This window comes from Gambusia affinis, linkage group LG11, assembly GCF_019740435.1.
Source record: "Gambusia affinis linkage group LG11, SWU_Gaff_1.0, whole genome shotgun sequence".
Taxonomy (NCBI): Eukaryota; Metazoa; Chordata; class Actinopteri; order Cyprinodontiformes; family Poeciliidae; genus Gambusia; species Gambusia affinis.
The window spans coordinates 5,395,837-5,414,487 of record NC_057878.1 but is presented as its reverse complement, the minus strand read 5'-3'; the positions used below and the strand labels follow the sequence as shown (position 1 = coordinate 5,414,487).

Genomic DNA, 18,651 nt, shown 5'->3' with positions numbered 1-18,651 from the left:
CAAACAGAGCCTTCAAATGTTTCTGCAACCAAATCAACCTACAATGGGGGCTCAAGCTAAGACACCTGCACATGTTTAGGCATGAAAGGAAATAAAAGGTCACAGCGGTGCTGAGCAGAGGCAATGTCGTCCACCGTCTAGGAGAGCTTTCACCGGTTAAAAGTCAATTGGTTGTGTGTCACCCAGTCTTAAAAACCTTGAAAACTCAACAGAGCTCGCGCAAAAGAAGCAGTGACAGTATCTCAAATGTGACATAACTGGGCGGAGAGCAGCGAGATGCGGAAAGAGACCGAGAAGGAGAAGTGGTACAGGAAGTGACTGAGGTCTCGGTTGAGTTAAGAAACGGTGATGCTTGCTCAGATGCTCCGACTCTTCCAGCAGCTGGAGCGGCGCAGCAGACATTTTCTGCTCCATCTTCTTCTCCGAGTTGCTCTGCGTTAGATGGACAATCTGGAGGGGGGCCTCGGATCCAGTCTGCTGAGGAAGCTTTCCTCCAGGTAGGCTATGTACATCGACAAGCTTTTGATTTCTCTCTGCACTGGAAGTCGAATCATACCCAAGTTAGCTTAAAATAAAAAAAAAATATTTGATTAGTTGCCCTTCAACAATGGCCTCAGTCTCCATCATTAACTCCTAACCTATATCAGTCGGTTTGAATGTATTTTTTTTCTGCTGGAAGCCATTTAAGTTCTAATAATGGTGGCCAAAAAAAAAAAAAAGCCAATTTGGAAAGATGTCTCAAATTCATTTCTCAGCATGGGGTGCAGACGTAGCAACTGAAAACAATTCCCATTTAAAAGGATTTAAAGATTTTGTTTACGGAATTCTTTTCTTCCACAAATTTACTCTGGTACACATTGTCCAAACAACAGAACACGCAGAACCACTTTAGTAATTATTATTGTGAGGGAGGAAAGACGTTTCGCCAGAACAGTGTGCTCATTTTCTTTCACATCAATCAAACTGTTTTATATGCTTAAATGTGTGCTGGTAACTATGTAAAACCTGGTATAAAAAGTAGAATACAGTCGAGAGAAACCCCCCACTGCCCCCCAAAAACTAAACAAATTAAACTAAAAATACCAAAAACAAATCAAAGCAGCCGAAGGATAACATCAAACGCACTTAAAAGTGCACTTAAAATAAGCGCACTTACAATTTCAAACGGACATGTCTGCAGACGGTGCCGGGCGGACCCGATGTGGAATCAAGTGTGAAGATAATTACACAACTAAGCGGCAGAGTAATACGGTTAAATTAAAAAATTACAACCCACGTAGGTCGGAGTTAATTCGACCGACTTGCAAACAATGTTTCGCTTTTGTAGGCTGTTTCAAAAAGTTAACATCTGGTGCAGTTGGCGTACTCTTTCTATCAGATTGTTTTGTTTTGTTTTGTTTTGTTTGTTTGTTTTTTTCTGGGATGTAGGTTACAGTCTGCTGATTCGTCTCATTTTCTTCTCCTCGTAGGAAGTCTCACCAGCGCAACAACAGCCCTCAGCCTCCGGGGGACAACGAGCAGGGGTATGAGAACGTCTGGACTGTCCTTTCACAACATGTCGGCTCTTCGGGGTGTTTCGTAACAGCAAACAAACCCTCGGCTGTCGCCTAACCCGCAATTCTCAGACATTTTTGTTCGTTTAGTGTTACTAGCTTCAGCGTACGACATCAAAAAAAACTACACTGCGCATATTTGCAGGGGAAATATAACCGGTACAGCACTCGACGGGGTAAAAAGTCAGACAGGAAGTGATCGAGCCAGGCAGGAAGTGATTGAACTAGAGGTCCTAAACAGGGGAAACCTCTTGCTTTCCTGTTCGGAGGCCTCTCGTTCACAGCAGCTGGCAGCCTTCTACAAAACAACTCCCATCTGCTGCGAATTGAGCTTTTTTCCCCCCGCATGATAAAATGGCTGTTTGTTTTCAGACTGCGAGCAGAGCCAACCACACTTTGTCCGGTTCCCCGTTCACCGCTCCCACCGACTCCGCTTTTCTTTTCTTTTTTTTTTTTAATGTCGTCCCAATTTGATTCTTTTTAAGTCACGACGGATAATTTCTCAGATACTCTCTCTACTAGCTGTGGGAATTCTTTCAAGGAGCCATGAATCAATCTTTTGTTCACTAATTAATTTGATTCAGGCAGATTTAATGGTTCTGGGGTGGTAGCGTGCTGTGGTTCTATTTACTTCCATGTCTAGAGATGCAAAATGTACAAAAAAGAAGGAAAAAGTCGAAGAGCACTGACCAAACTATGGCAACACAAATAACATACATTTTATACAGGGTAAAAAAAATAATAAAGAAACCAGTGTCACCATTATGCTTTGTATTAGCCAGCAGGGAGTCCACGAAATGCAACCGCAGTGAATGGAAGCAGCTGAAAGTCAAATTTCTCTTCGCTTAAGCAGTTTTTAACCACACTTTGGTATTGTGAAAGTCGCACCACTCAAACATATTTTAGTCCAACTCTAGATAATTTATTTCGAAACACAGTAGTTGATTTTTGAAAAGCCCTGTTAAGCTCGGTGGACGGATGAAATAAAAAAAAGATGTCAAATTCGTAATGCGCAATCTGTTGCTCATTTGGCTTCGACACCGAGGAAAAAATAAGTCACTCCTGTGGCTAATTATCTTGAATTAACATGCAAGAGGAACACTTGCAGAGACTGGTTAGCAATTTAACTTAACCCTATAATTATTTTGACAGCGCCGGTGTCCTCAATGGACCCATCGGCTTTACATGTAAGGGGTTAATGACGAGATCTGAAAAAGGCAGCATATGTTTTTTTTACTGACGGTGAATCCCTTAGATGTGAAATACAAGACAAAATAAAAGAAAACACCATAGAAAATTATATGATTGCAAACAAGACGTGCGGTTGCTTTGAGTTGCACGAACCTGGTGGTGTTTCTTGTGCTCGACCCAGCCGTCGAGTTTCATAATCCCCCAGGGCACAAAAACAAAACCAAACCAAACAAAACAAAAATAAGGGTTTTGGAACAGATACCGTTCTTTGGCGTGTGAGTAAAAAGAGCCGCAGCCTTCGCCCCGTTACTTCCACAAATTTCATCCCCCAGCACGTCCTGCATGTTAGGATCCAAGGGAAAAGCATCTGTGACTATATAAGAACGTTATTTAATTTCAAAAAAAAAATTTCACTATTATGACAAATTACAGTTGGAACCAATTACATTACTTTAATCCTCCATATATGGTATCGGCTATTTTGCTTATGTATAAGACAATGGCTTTTTTGAAGATTACTCAAATTGAATTTTTTTTTGTTTCACTTTTGCATACATTAGTCAATATATATATATATATATATATATATATATATATATATATATATATATATATATATATATATATAAAGAAATACTAGAAAGAAAAAAAAACTAAAGATAAAACTAGCAGAGAAATAGATAAACAATATTTATGTTTCTGTCAAAATGAAGAAGACAAAGTGTGGACCAAAAATAAAAGTGTAGATGGAAGCACAAGCTATTTATACCGTCACTTTTTATTCATACAGCACAACTGAAAACAGAAAGAAAGCAGAAGAATATTTTCTGTGGGTTTTCTAAAACGTATCATGGAAATCCAGCTGAGTCGGAAAATCGAAAAACAAACTTATAAAAGAAAACAGTAAAACCTTTAAGTATTTGTTTAGCAAATGATTTCTAGACTTTAAAAAAAAAAAAAACAAACAGCTAAGATTGAAAATTATTTCACACCGGAATCTCTCTCACTGAGATACAATTTAATATCTCTAATATTTTTGACCAGTTTTTTAAAATAATAATAATAATGATAATAATAATCCTTCTCTCTTCTTTGAAAAACAATGTGAAGGCTGATTAGGATTTGTGTGTCACGAAATGTGCTGCATTTATCATTAACAACGGCACCAAACATATCCAGTAATAACAAAAACAGACACTGTTGAACCACTTTTGCTTAGTATGAGCATGCTAAATGTAGCGCTAGCTTTGAGGGTTAAGAGGTTGTCCAACCCCTACAAGCTGCTTTTCCACTCCAAAACAGATAGTTTCCATTAAAACATAAAATATCATTTGTTAGATTTACTTTCAACCAATCCCCTGTAAGAGTAAACAAAAGCTCAGAGTTGCAGCTCTGGAGGAGCTAACATGTTCCTTGTTATAATTGGGTCATTTTACATATAATCACCTTTCTAACATAATGGGCTAAGTCTATTTTTATTTATTTATTTTTTTTAGCCAAAAGTGATTTTTGGCTGGGAAAAAAAATTCACTTCTGGCAAAAATTATTTGACGAAGATGATGACAAAATTGACCTAATTGGGTAAATAAAAGTGTAATGATTTACCAGAGGAGGCGTTCAATTGTTGAAACTCCATCCTGATTTCTTATTTCTGCATTTAAGTGACTGATTGACAGGAACAAAATTTTGATTCATTGGTAATTTTTTTTTTGTTTTGTTTTGTTTTGTTTTATGTGCTTCTACAATGATCTGGTTTTGCAACGTTATTTTTTTTCTCTTTTTCTTTTTTTTTCTGTCTTTTCACCCCGCCATGAAAAAAGAGGAACCACCTTTCACCAGTGAAGTCTCTAGTTCCTCATTTTTAGATTGCACCATGTAAGGACAGCAAATCAGATGGAGGAGCTTTGCTAGTCCCACTGAGGAGAAGTAGCGTCCACTAATCCAATGTGTAAGAACAGAAAAGCCAAAGTTAGATTGTGGCTTTTAGCGACGGATCAAGTCAGAGTTAAGGAAGTGGCATTTTCAGGGGAGGACTGTGAGACAAAGGCCAAGACTGAAACATTCGATTTCCAAAATACCCAACGGCTGTTTTTTTTTGTTGTTGTTGTTGTTGTTGTTGTTATTTTTACTTCTATTATTGTAATCTGAAGGTTTTTGCATATCCAAAAGATTGGGCTGTATGTTCACCCCTGCAGGGCGAGCGGTGATGACAGCAGCGCCGGCAGGCTGAGCCGCAGACTGTCCCGTCTGGGCAGCAGACATCAGTCCAGGGAACCTCCGAGACCTCCGGCTCAGCCGGAAAGGCCTCCTCCTCCACCTGTCCAGCAAGGTGTGTGCTCTCCACCGCATCCGGCCACCACACGGTCCAACTAATGTGCACCTTTAAAGAAAAACAAAACCAGGACATTTTTCGACTATTGTCACAGCTTTCTCTTTACCCGAGTTGTGTTTGTGGTTGCAGATGACAGGATTCCACCACCTGCCCTCGCCCTGCCTGCAGCTTCGCCTCCAGCACCGGCTCCTTTCCCGCCCAAGCGGCCCGACAAATCCACCAAACCCAAGCTCCCTCCTCGGCCGCTCTCCAAGGTGTTCAGCAGTTACGAACACGGATCGAATGTGTTGCAGGTAGGAGTTGTTCCACTGCACCTTGGGGTTGAAGTAACTGCATTGTATGCTGTCATTAATGCAATGAAAGAAACTGAATTTCTAGCCAGTAATGTTGGTTATTCATGGAAAAAACACGTTGTATGGATTTCTCGTTCCCTCCAAAGGGCTTCGATATTTTCCGAGGAGATGAGACTCTGTGTGACGTGGTCCTGGTTCCTGGAGACAGCACAGAGGCTTTCCCAGTTCACAGAGTCATCATGGCTTCGTGCAGTGATTATTTTAAAGCAATGTTCACAGGTTTGTTCGACTTTCTATGATATGTGGCGACAGGCAATTTGAGAAAATTAAGCCCTTGATGTAGGAAAATGTTTGACTTAACTTGAAGATAATGACTTAAAAACAAACACAGCACACAAAGTCAATTACCCATCCTACTCTGGTAACGAAGATGGTTAAAAAAAGGCGATAATAACATAGTTGTGAGTTGCCGAACATCAGTTGTCTTCCACTTACCTGGTCTGGTAGAAACCAGCTCCTTGTTCTACGATTTGCTTCCTGCTGTGGTTCTGGACGCTCGACTAATGAGAAACGACTGCTTGCTGGAGGCGGAGACTGTGAGAAAGTTTGAAATGACTGGACTGACGTTTGGCCCAGATGCATGTAATGCACCAGTTTGAGGGCCGTCCTCCACTGCAGAGAGAGAAGCGGTGAGCCAAACAAGATGGCTGTTAATGTTAAATCAATATTTGGTTGTGAGGGTAACAAGTCCAGGAGGGGCACCCTGACATCCCTCTCACTAGTAAATTCTGGGTCTCCTTCCATTTTAAAGTGACTGGAAAACCTCCAAAAGTTTCCCAGACTTGGACAAAGCAGTCCATCACTTTCTAGTGTAGAAGCTCAGCCTTGGACTTGGAGCGAACTCCCGTCCTATTAACTTTACGTCTGTGTGCGACCTTCTGCAGTTTAGACTGAAAAAATAGCCTCAAAAAACAGAACTGGTGCATCACCTGTGAAAATGCCAAATTAAACCCCTTCAGAGCGTGTCATCACGTCAATACAAGGACCTTTAAAAAGATGCATCTGTTGCAAAGTCCTCAGGAAAAAATAGCTGGAAACTTTTTTGATTACTGAAGCTAAGTCGATAGCCCAATGTCATTGTTCTGCTGAAACAGACAGGCTCCCGATGAAACGGCACAGAAATGATCCGTCTTTCATTTTTGATTGCCATGAAAAAGGGAAACCGTGCCGACCTTTTTCACTCGCCCTCCTTTACATCGCGGCTTCTATCAAACCCTGGGCTGTAATCCTCGTCAGACGCGCCCTTTGCATCTCGCTGATTTTTGCCCTGCGTCTTCCCGCCAGCTCAAGACAAATCTCCTCAAGCGATGCAAATTCATGCGCTCACCTTGTGTCTGTCCCCTTGCACTTCGTTCGCTCTGTTCAGGAGGCATGAGGGAGCAGCAGATGAGAGAGATCAAGCTGCATGGGGTCACCAAGGCGGGCTTAAAGAACATCATAGAGTTCATTTACACATCCAAAGTCGTCCTCGACATGGGCAACCTGCAGGACACGCTGGAGGCGGCAAACTTCTTGCAGGTCATGCCTGTTCTGAGCTTCTGCAACGAGCTTCTGAGCAGCGAGGTGAGAAGCTTCTTGATGTTTTCATTACATGTTGAACAGAGCTGGTGTGTCAGCCAGGCCTCTTCCTCCAGGGCAACACAACAATAACTGCTTTTCCATTACAAATTTGCACAAATCTTTTGTCAATATTCTGCTAATGTAAAAATAAAACAACAACACACAATTTACGATAAATGCAGAATCCTGTTATTTGTGAGCGGCGTTTTGGGGAAACTGTAATCGGCAATTTTTACACGAGAGCTGTGTGAAGGAAAAAAAAATTGTTTCCATTGCAGTTTTGCCAAATAGATCTATTTTGATACGGCTGAAAAACCACCTAATCCTACAGCAAAAGAAGATACATCATAAAACTTTCAAAACTGGCACGTTTCCATTCAGACAATTTATTTTCAGAATTCAAATTTGGGCAATTTTATGGCTAATGGAAATACGGCTACAGTTTAGATGAAGCTAAACTAATTTGGTTGTTATTTCCATTTATCTTTTGGTACAGATTACCATCGATAACTGTGTGGAAGTGGAGCGGATTGCCACCGATCTGCTCCTTGGGGATGTTCTGGTGAATATTGGTAAGTTAAGACACGCAACCATCGTAGCGCTTAACATCTGTGTGCAACAAGAAAGCCCGACATACCTTGTTTCGTTTCCAGTTTATGATTGGTCTTATCAAATGTAGGCAAGTTTGTGGGGCAGAACCTGACCGCGCTGGTGGACTCCGGCCGCTACTTGCAGCTCTCCGAGACCAGCATCGCCAACGCTCTGGCCAGCAACTCGCTGGGCGGTTTCTCAGAGCTGGAGCTCTACCACATCGCCAAGGGGTGGCTGGAGCACGACCCTCCCTCGCGTCACTCCTCCGTCCACGCCTTGATGCGCCACATTCGCTTCCCGCTCATGAGCCCCGGTGAACTCATCCAGATCTCTCAGGACGAGGAGGAGGAGGGCGACCCCATGATGCGCTCCGACACCGCCTGCGTGAACCTGCTGCTGGAGGCCAGCAACTACCAGATGATGCCTTACATGCAGCCGGCGCTGCAAACCGAGAGGACGCAGATTCGGTCGGACGCCACGCACATCGTGGCGCTGGGTGGCGTGATGCGGCAGCAGCTGGTGGTGAGCCGGGAGCTGAGGCTCTATGACGAGAACACCGGCCATTGGAGGGCTCTGAAGCCCATGGAGGTGCCACGTTATCAACACGGCGTGGCTCTTCTGGGAGGCTTTCTCTTTATTGTTGGAGGTGAGGGCATCAAGCTGTCAGTTCAGACCTTAATGCTCCTTAAGCTGAAGTCGTAGTCAGTATTATACTTGAAACAAAGGGCGCTGAGACTAAGCTAAGCTAATTGTTGAGGTAGAAGGAACTTGATAGGATTTTTTCAGGATCAAATAAATGAACCGAAACTTGAAAGGTTCCCACAAGCTTCATCTGAAGTCCAACAGTTGAAGCTGTGGATTCGGTATTCACACACACCTTTCATACACCTGGGGGGGACACCACTCCCTCTTCAGTGTACCCACGCCTCCACCTTGTACCTAGTGCAGCTTTTACCAAAAGGTCACGGAGCTAGCACCACAATTTTCTGCAGTCAGCTTTCTACGTGAGCAACAATTTATATGCAGGAGTTACTAGCAATCTAGCAGCCTTGTTATCATAGTTATTTAGTGAAAAATTGTATCAATGTACACAATTCCTAGCCTGGTAAAAACCAACCCTTTTTGCTACATTTGGCTTTGTCCAGAGGGCCTGGGCTCTCTGCTGTTGATAAATAATTGCTTCCAGAAGGTGTGGACTGTGTGGAAATTTGAAACTTTATCGCTAATGTTTGTCCAATTAATTACCCATCGTTGACCCAGTCTCCTCATTCGTCAGCTGTTAACCTCTGGATAGTTGAAGCGTATTGGCCAAAGAGAAATGTCATTTCTGTATAAAACACAGCAACAAACTTCAGACCAATCAGGCAACACTTTGCACAGAGTTCTGTCTGTCAGGCCTGGTGTCGAGTTCGCCAGGCAGATGCCTCTGTGCGAACAAAACAATGCAATTTTCGTCACACATCTACATCAGTGAGAACTGATTTTGGCTCTTCGGACAAAGTACGTCTGAGCCTCTACGCTCAGTTTTGAAGCTTAACACCAGTTCTGGTTGGATTCTTAGGTCAGAGCACGTACGACACAAAGGGCAAGACTGCCATAGACAGCGCCTATCGCTACGACCCGCGCTTCGACAAGTGGCTCCAGATTGCCTCTCTCAACGAGAAAAGGACCTTTTTCCACCTCAGCGCTCTGAAGGGGAAGCTGTTTGCTGTTGGAGGAAGGAACGCCTCGGGGGAAATCGGTAGGCCCCTACGCTCAAAACTGTGAGAAATTTCTCAGAAGGCGCGTCCTTGTTGTCAGCATTCAACATCTTCTCTCTTGTCCTTTTGACCAGACACCGTGGAGTGCTACAACCTGAAGAAAAACGAGTGGACGTTTGTGACCAACATGGTGGAGCCTCACTATGGGCATGCAGGAACCGTTCACGGGGGCCTCATGTACATCTCAGGTGAGAGAACAATGCACAAAGACAGACAGGGGTACCTTTACAGTACTTAAAAGTATGTGTACAGATTTATTTGGTTGTGTTTTTGCCTTCTAAAGGGTTTCCAAGAGATTTGCAGGAAGTAGCTTAAATGCGATAAACTGGAGGATTCAGACTTAGCAGTAGAGCAAACTATTCCCTCCAAAAGTATTGGAACAAGAAGGCGAGATTTCTAGTTTCTGTCGTACACCGAAGACATTTGGGTTTCAGCTTTTATTTCCTGGCATCTACGTGTTGATGTGCTAAGCAACTCAGTAGACGGCGCCTTTTGTTTGAACCCAACCATTTTTCAAATGGTCAATACTGTGTTTGGCAGGTGCTTCTTGTTAAGCAGGTCTTGCCTTTGAGGTTGGTTGATCAAAACATTAGACATCCTTCTTGTTAAAGTGGGTTAACCAACGTGAAGACCGGAGAGCTCTTCATGGGAGAAAAGCAAGCCATTTAGGACCTGAGAAAAGTAGGGGAGCCAATCAGAGCCCCGGGACAAACATTGGGCACTGCAAGCATTTGTACTGTCTTGTATCCAGGAGAGTTTCTTCCTATCTTTTGCTTGTCTGGGAAAAACTGAAACTTTTCCTGGCAGTTAAGAAAAAAATCTATATATTAAGTACAATTATGGACTTTCACTCACACATGAGGACAATAATTTAGCAGCAGCTTATGGCAACTGAACATTTGTGTCGCTAACAGTGATTGTCATAATGTTCCACTGAATCCACTTGTGATTTCATATGTAGAAAAATGCATGATGTTAGCCTTTTTGTCATCTTTTATTTTTTTTACCGTCCATCGCTGCTGGCCTCGTTATTAGGCCAGCAGATTCTGGGCAGGCTATTTTTGTATCTGACAATTACGTCAATGTTTTAGTCACTTCGGTTCTCCAAACCGAGGTGACACAAGGCAAGTTTGAGGAAAAGCTCCGTGGTTTTCTTGGATTTGTGAAAACGAGTGTAGATGTTTTTATTTTATGAACTCTAACAGTTGAACAGCTAGAGCCAATTAGCATTCCTCACCTGTTTTTACAAGGATACTTCCTGAACGGTTTTGAAATAATAAGAGTGCTTCAGATCCTAACAGCGCTCTAGCTCAGGGTTAATGCTGCCTGTTAAAGTAAGTGACTGAAAGCAGAGCAAAGTCACATTACTGAACCCACAAAATAACACTTCCTTCTATAAATGATCTCTGTGAAAAAATGACTCATCACGAAAGGGGAGAGAGAAAGCCACATAAGTTGGGTTTTATCTGCGTATCCAAAAGGTCAGCTTCTTTTTATGTCTTTTCTACTTCCCCTCCTCAACAAGGTGCGTTTGAGTTTTGTTTTTTTAAATTGTATTCCCAGCCTTGAGAAAAGAGCTGATGAAAGCTTTCAATCACAATTCTCTGCACTTATATAATTTCCCAAAAACTCTCCATGCCACAGTTTTTCAGAGTTATGGAAAACTAGCTCTGGTGGTGAAAACAAACCAACGTGGACTATTTATCAGAGGGAGATTTGCTTCACGAAAAATTGACACGCAAATTAGCTTATGCAACCATATAACCGCATTCCCTCACAGGGTGCTTTTCACAGCTGTTAAACCACACAATGCATCTACTTTCCGTCTATCTGCTGTTCACATGGTTGATTGTCGCAAGAAAGCAGAGTGTGTTTGTTTTTTTGGTTTGTTCACAAATAAATTTCAGTCTTTCGGCACTGCAGCCTGTTTAATAATCACTCTCTGGTGTCGAATGTTTGATGCTGCCACGTTTGGCATTCGAGAAGAAAAACCAAGGACCAGCATATGTAGCTGCTGGTGAACTTTACAACTTAGAGCTTTGAGGAAACTCTACACAAGTATTAAATCTTCCCGTTTTTGGTATTTTCTGATAAGTATTTTTTTGGGGGGGGGGTTTCGTCAGGTTTTGTTAGCTTGTAGACGGCACTCTCTTAGCTGACCTAATTGAAAGCCTTTTCCTGTTTCTAGCGGCGCTCTCATAGGCCGCTCTCAACCTGATCTGGGTTTCTTAGCAACCCTTGGACAGGAAAACCACTTCTCGCAATGAGAGCGCAGTGCAACCTATAAGTTTCACATGTAGGACTGAGAACCAGGAAGCCCAAAGGCCTGTGGTTAGTGTGGGCCTCCGAAACTCAGCTCTTATTTCACTTCTCTCTTTTCCGTAGATCTACCTGTATGTGCAAAGGAGACAATGTGGAAACTACCAAACTCTGTACAGGGGTGTTACTTATTTTTCACCATTTTTTTGGATTGAAGTTAAAAGAAATTAATCAAATTGTTATCACCTTCTGTAATAGTGCAACCACAAATGTCAATGTATTTTTGCGTAATGTATTATGCATGTTTTTATACTTCCATTTGGGTCTCAACTGCTATTGTAGCAATAATTTATTTATTTTTTGGTGTCTGGAAAATGAGTGATTTCAAAAACCTCATGATTGTTGAGTAGGGAATTGGGGGGCACTGTGCCGTTGCCTAGCAACCCCAACCAAGTCAATCCATCTCCTAGCAACCCACCTGGTTTTACCGTTGTACGACTGTACAAAGGCTGCTGGAGAAGACAAGGGATTTTTTTTTTTGTTGCTGCATTCTCGTTGGTTGTGCAGAAGGCTCTACTTCTGCTTTTCAAAGACAAACGGTTATATAATTGAGCATCTGTTTGCAGCCATTTTCACGTACAGTTGTTAATGTTGAGTTGGGTGGGAGTGGGCGTGGCCATCAGCAGCTTATAAAGCGACAAGAGGCCCTAAAACTTCCTATGCTGAAAGGAGGTCAAAGTAGACAGAACTGACTAAAATCTTCTTGTCTAAGATTGATTCTGTGGAACAGGAATAAAACGAACAGGTTTTGTACAGCCTACAGTCCTGTCCTAACGCGTTCAAGGAAGAATTATAGGACTCCTTTAATGCAATTGATCAACACGGATCAATGTGAAAATTGTTTTTGCTTTTTGACAAGTTTTACAGTTTCTTTACAAGTTAAAAAATCTGAGATGCTTCACAACACTTTTATATTCAGCACCCTGATACTTCATAGAACCTGTTCACGCTGCAACTCTTTTGGCCTGTGTGTCTACAAACTAGGAAAACATTTGGAGGCTTAATTATTTTGACCCAATATGTTTTGCAGGAAATCTCATTGTTGCGTAAAATCAGTAATCATGTCTTTGAATGGCCTCTAGTACGGTTTCTTCCTGTTCTTATTGATGTACTTTCTTTCCATCTTCACATAAACTCTGAGAAGACTCCTAAAGAAAAGCACCGTGTGTCAGAGCGGATGCGGCGTGTTCGACACTGTTAGTTTTCAAAAATGTTAGGCCAACATTTTTCATTTTGGCCTAAAATTTCAATGTTGGTCTCATAAAACCAGAACGCCTTATTCCACAAGTTCTCTGTTTCCCTTTCATGGTTTGTGGCAAAGTGGCCTTCTTTTGTTTGTGTCAACAATGGCTTTTCTTCAAACGGATTATCCCACCGTAACTGTGGACCTTTGCGAGGCTGCTGCACGTCCCTGCTGTAAACACACTTATTTTGACTAACTTATCACAGTGTTAACATATAAGAAGCTTTCGAAAAGCTCCTTACACACTTCAGACGTACTAAAACTGCACTGATACTGAAAATAGAAAGAACATAGCAACTTTTGTATTAGTGAGCTTTTCTGCTGCTGTGCTGAAAACAACCTGATCAGTCAACGATTAAGACGGCAGAAATCTCCCGTCTAGCAGTTAGCCGGAGTCTCTAATCTGCAAGAACACATCGTAGAAAGTCAATAAACGTTAAATTCTTATGAACCTTTAAACACTGGAACTGGGAGACGTTTTGCCTGTCCCAAATAAACGAAACCAAACAACAGAAACGACAAACAGAATGAATTATTGGAGTCTGTGTAAACAAAAACAAAAAGTCTAGCTGAGATCAAAGCAGTGGAATAAAGAGCAATTTTTGGCAGAACGAGAGGAAATAGAGAATAACAATAAACTATTAAATAAATAACTAATCATTATTAGCGCAGTCTGCCGTAAGCAAACCTGACATTAAAAAAATCTGAGCTTTCTCTTCAAAGAAACTAACTCCAAAACAAGAAAACATAGAAATTAAACTTTATTGCAGTAATGCTATCAGAACAAAACATTTTAATGTGATTTTTCTTTTTTTTTTTTGGCTCTCATATTGCTAAAAAAAAAAAAAAGTAAGAAATGGGTCAAATTATGTGTTTATCTTGTATGTAATTGGTAATCTGTTCATTGTCATTTTGTAGTGCAGTAGATGACAGTTTAGAGAAGCAGTCTGAGGACGTGGAGCTCCGTCGCTGCGCCTTCACAGTCCAAACAGAAGCGGTACGGCGGCCCGCTATCTGTGGTCTGGAAAGCACCAAACGATTAGCGCAAGCTGCAACCCCGCACAAATATTTTCATCCTCATTACAAACACACATTTTGGCTCAATGTCAAAAGCGGTAACAATGGCGTCTACTCTTCAAGGAATTACTAACCCAATTGATGCTGAAGGCGGATTTCAGCTCCTGAATAATCATGTTTTTTTGGGTTTTTTTGTTGCTGTTTTCTAAGCAAATATTGTGGATGTAAAGTTTTCATCGTCTGACACAGTAAATACATCGTCACTGTCTGATCCGTCTCTGAACCTGGGGCACTTTTGATCCAAACCAACTGGGGATGCACCCATCTGCTTTTTTCACTACCGATACCGATACCGATATCTGAGGATTAGCATCGGCCAATACCGATACAGAAAAACATGCTATGTTAACTTAAAATGTTTCTTTAAATAAAAAAAAAAAGAAAGCAGGTATAAATTTACTGAATTACAAATTTATTTGATAACTCTGCACCAGTACAGCAAATTTAAATACACTAACAACTTCAAAAGCTTGATTAAATATGGAAACACTTTAATTTGTTCAGTCATTGCAATTAGGAGCCAATGTAAAATAACTAATAGATACACTGGCAAACACAACAGGCTGACTACTTTCATCAAAAAATAAACAAACCGTCTTTGAAATGGTTCAGAAATTATAGTAATTATTAAATTATAGCACTTTGAATATAATGTAAAATAAGTAATAAAGCATAGAAGAATAGAATTAGACTGATTAAATCAGGTCTTGTGAATTGGGCACAATTCTTTCAATTGCTTTCAGTATTGGGATCGATACAGATATCAATATCAGAGGAAAGTCTTTCCTCTGCCTACATCTCCCAGAATGCTGTACGGTCGGAGATCAGTGAATGATTCAACATCAGACGTAATATCTATTGATATTGATCATGTTTATCGCAATAAACTGTTGTTATTGATTTATTGCCCAGCCCTATTCTTACTTAAAATATTTTCTGCCATAATGTGTCACAGCAGAAATAAATACTGCACCTCACTTGGCAGGAAGGTCGTTCATCCAGCAGCCCGTTTTGTTTTTGAGATACATTTTTCTTAAAGTTGACGGGGAAATTTTAAAATATCATTTGACAATCAGGTGTTGTTGTAAGATTAAAACCTGAACACCAACTTTAAAGTCTTAAAATACTAATATTTTTAAAAGACTTTTAAAAAATGCACTGTTTAGCCTGGTGGGATACAATTTAAGCCTGGTGACCCGCCAGGCTTATAATACTCTGGAGGAAAAACTGATTTCTTAGTTTTCAACATTCCACTGGAAAAAAAAAAAGACATGTTTTCATTTTGAGTATTTAGAACCTTTGGTAGGCTTTTGGCTGCTTTTGCTGTGGTCACATGAATCTTATTCTTTACGGTCTCGCAGGTGGCATCACCCGTGACACCTTCCAGAAGGAGCTGTGGTGCTACGACCCGGTCTCCGACTCGTGGAGCCGCCGGGCCGACATGATGGAGCTCCGCGGCCTGCACTGCATGTGCACGGTGGGGGACCGGCTCTACGTGATGGGCGGCAACCACTTCCGGGGCAGCAGCGACTACGACGACGTTCTGGGCTGCGAGTACTACAGCCCGGACACGGACCAGTGGACGATGGTGGCGCCGATGCCCCGTGGCCAGAGCGACGTCGGCGTCACGGTCTTCAACGGCCAGATTTACGTAGTCGGGGGTTACTCCTGGAACAGCCGGTGCATGGTGGACATCGTCCAGCGCTACGACCCGGAGCAGGACGCGTGGGACCGAGTGTTCAACGTGCTGGAGCCCCTGGGAGGGATCCGGGCCTGCACGATGACCGTCCACGTGCCGGAGGGGTCGGTGGATGAGGCCGAGATACAAGATTGCCCGTTACCCACAGCTAAGAGCTGCTAGCCACATACATCAGGCTGCTTTTGGGGGGTTTCCAGCTTACGCCGTAGCAGTCAGAACCCAAAACAGGAAGCGGTGTGGGTTGTAACGCAAAGGTTTCATGTGCAGGCAAAGCCAGCTAGTGCAGCTTGACACACATGTCGTATTTCAGTTGTTTTCTGTCCTTTCCACAAGCTGCAGCATCTGCTCGTGTTCTCTCTGAAGACTAAAAACATGGAGCTGCTTCGCCAGACACAGAAGACCTCTGCTTCGCAGGTGAACCTTCAGTCAAACCGATTCATCCATTTCCCGGCACAAAACCGTCCGATTAGAGATGAATAAATCGAGCGGGAGCTGTCTTTCTGGAACGCGGCTCTGTTTCTCTCTTCAAGCCGAGCTCGAAGGACCGTACGGAGCTGCCAGACTTAAAATGGAGACGACTGTGAGTGAGTGCGTGTGCGTGCTAAAAAAAAAAAAAAAGCCACAGAGAGGTTCGCTTGTGTTTTTTTGCGAGTGGAACGTTTGTAGCTCAGTCATAAGACATCAGTCCCTGCCATGGCTACAAAGACCACACATCGTTATCATGTCGTAGCTTTGGAACTTCCTGTCCCCCTCATTAATTAGGCCTGTGTGCAAAATCCCTGCTTTCACACTTTGGACCTGTTGAACCGCCAGCTTTTGGCAAACAATGTTGAGCTAAGAATGTGAGAAAATCCTGACTTGCCGTTGCTTGATGTGAACATGAGGAGAAGCAAACAAAGGGCTCAGCGGTCCGGCTGCATTAATCCCAGTAGATTACGCTGGGAGAGGGAGTCTTTCTATTTACTCTCAAAGGCGACGAGCTGAACTTAACGACGTGCAACGACACCAGGTCGTCCTTATCTAAAGCCATGCTAACACACACACACACACGCACACACACACACACACTGACACTCCTGGCTGTCTGACGACTAAACTACCCTTGAATCTTTGTCCTTCACTTCCAGATAAGACAGCAGACAGCTGTGATTATGGCTGCTATGCCAAGGCCTTCTAGCTGCAGTGTTGAAATCCAGACTTCTACCTTGGGGCTGAAAATCACAAAAAACTAAAACAAATAAATAAAAAATGGAAAAAGAAAAAGAGCTTGATTGCCATGGCAGAAGAAATGGCCAAGGCTAATTTGATGGGGAGAGAGAAAGGAAGGAAGGAAAGAAGGGAAGAAAGAATGGATGACATCAAAACAGAAAAGAAAGGAAGGAAAGCATAAAGAAAAAAGAATGGAAGAGGAAAGAAAGTCTAGAAATAAAGAGGGAAGGAAAAAAAACAAAAGAAAGAAAGAAAGCTAAAATATGATAAATTTGAAAGAGCAGTTTATTTCTGTGACGTGAAAAGTATGGAAAAAAAAATACTGGAATCAAAATGTTTCATTTGATGTAATCAAATAAATGAAAACTGTAAAATCATTTCCTCGTGTCACTTAAAGCAGGAGAACAAACGTCTCATTGACCAGAAAACTGACGTCAAACAACCTTCAGGAATGAACACACTTTGCCATAAACCAATATTTATGTAATATAAATGTTGTTGTTTTATTAATTTGGTTAGATATTGTAATCTGAAATGTACATAACAGAAATAAAGGCTGGAAAACATCCGTCTGCAATGTGTTACAGTTGGTGATTTAAGCTACAGAAATTAAGTTTTCAATAATTTATTGAATATGATTATGTTTGTATGTCATAGTTTAAAGTTGAAAAGATGTACATATGTTTGTATATTGCATAAGACAAATATTTATTTAGAAAATCAGATCCTGTTATGGAGTTGGGCACATTATCCACGTGTTTTAATGGACACGTGGATGGAAAGTTAAGTGGAAGGAAGACGTGGTAAAAAAAAAAAAAAAGGTTGCCAAAACTGAAAGGATGACCAAAAGCCTTCAGAAAATTAGAAAGCACAACTCATTCAAAAACATAAAAATAAAAAAATGGGGGAGAGGAGAAGCACAACTGTGACTGGAGTCAGTTCTTAAAGCGCCACAAAACACAGACTTATCTGAGGAATGTTTTGCATTTTATTTGTACGTCAGCAATCCAAAATCTGAAAAAGAAGAAAATTCACTATGAAGATGCTAATTTCATTTTCCTTTTTAGGGTTTTAGGGTTTCCCCCAGTTTATTATAAGCCCAGCAGGCCACCAGGCTTTACTTGTGCCCTCACTAGTCTAAGAATTTTTTAAGACTTTATAGTTGGTGTTCAGGTATTAATCTTCCGATCTTTTAATAACATAATTATCAAGTGATATTTTCAACTTTCCAGTCAACTTTAAGCATTTTTTTAACTCAAAAACACAACGGGCTGCTGGATGAATGTCTGCTCCAACACCCAACCAACGGGGTTAGCAAGTTATCTGGGGGAAACCTTGACCTTTAATCACCATGGTGTATCAAGGAGCTTTTCCGTGATGTTCTAATTCACTGGGAGGCACCTGAGAACCACACAGGTTTGGAATCTGAGGTCGAGGTTTGACTAGTAAAGGCTCACATCCTACAAGATAACAAAAAAAAAAAAAGTCCCATAAACAGTCTGACGTCTTAAAGGTTTCAGCTTGTCCAAAACACAGGAAGTTGTGGGAGGATTAGTCCGGAAAAATCCCAGCGGCTGAAGTTACGATGTTGAATTTATTGTAATTAACCAATATGCCCAGTAAAACAGTGCATCTATGTTTGGTAATACTGGTCGGGAAAGGTAACAGTTTCCATCACTCAGCCACTCCACCTCCTGTAAACTAAAGTTTACAGAGCAAACAAGGGGCCAGCTACAACTAATCCTGCGGTATAATAAAAATACA

At 41.7% G+C, this 18,651-nt stretch overlaps 1 protein-coding gene across 1 annotated transcript; it reads left to right on the top strand.

Moving 5' to 3' along the window:
* On the top strand, positions 1–17,455 carry si:rp71-68n21.9 (kelch-like protein 9). The gene is made up of 11 exons (XM_044131730.1): positions 1–497; positions 1,470–1,523; positions 4,940–5,073; positions 5,206–5,369; positions 5,516–5,648; positions 6,796–6,992; positions 7,486–7,561; positions 7,669–8,226; positions 9,142–9,321; positions 9,415–9,528; positions 15,341–17,455. Exons 1-11 carry the CDS (start codon positions 442–444, stop codon positions 15,838–15,840), a joined length of 2,166 nt encoding a protein of 721 aa, XP_043987665.1. The 5' UTR covers positions 1–441; the 3' UTR covers positions 15,841–17,455.
* Positions 17,456–18,651: the final 1,196 nt, after the last annotated feature.

What these genes read in the sequence shown, in the direction of transcription:
- si:rp71-68n21.9 (XM_044131730.1), top strand. Translation starts at nt 442, where the DNA reads ATGGACAATCTGGAGGGGGGCCTCGGATCCAGTCTGCTGAGGAAGCTT. An exon ending in ACGAGCTTCTGAGCAGCGAG is followed by an intron (nt 6,993 to 7,485) that starts GTGAGAAGCTTC and finishes CTTTTGGTACAG; the next exon opens with ATTACCATCGATAACTGTGT. An exon ending in GGGCCTCATGTACATCTCAG is followed by an intron (nt 9,529 to 15,340) that starts GTGAGAGAACAA and finishes ACGGTCTCGCAG; the next exon opens with GTGGCATCACCCGTGACACC.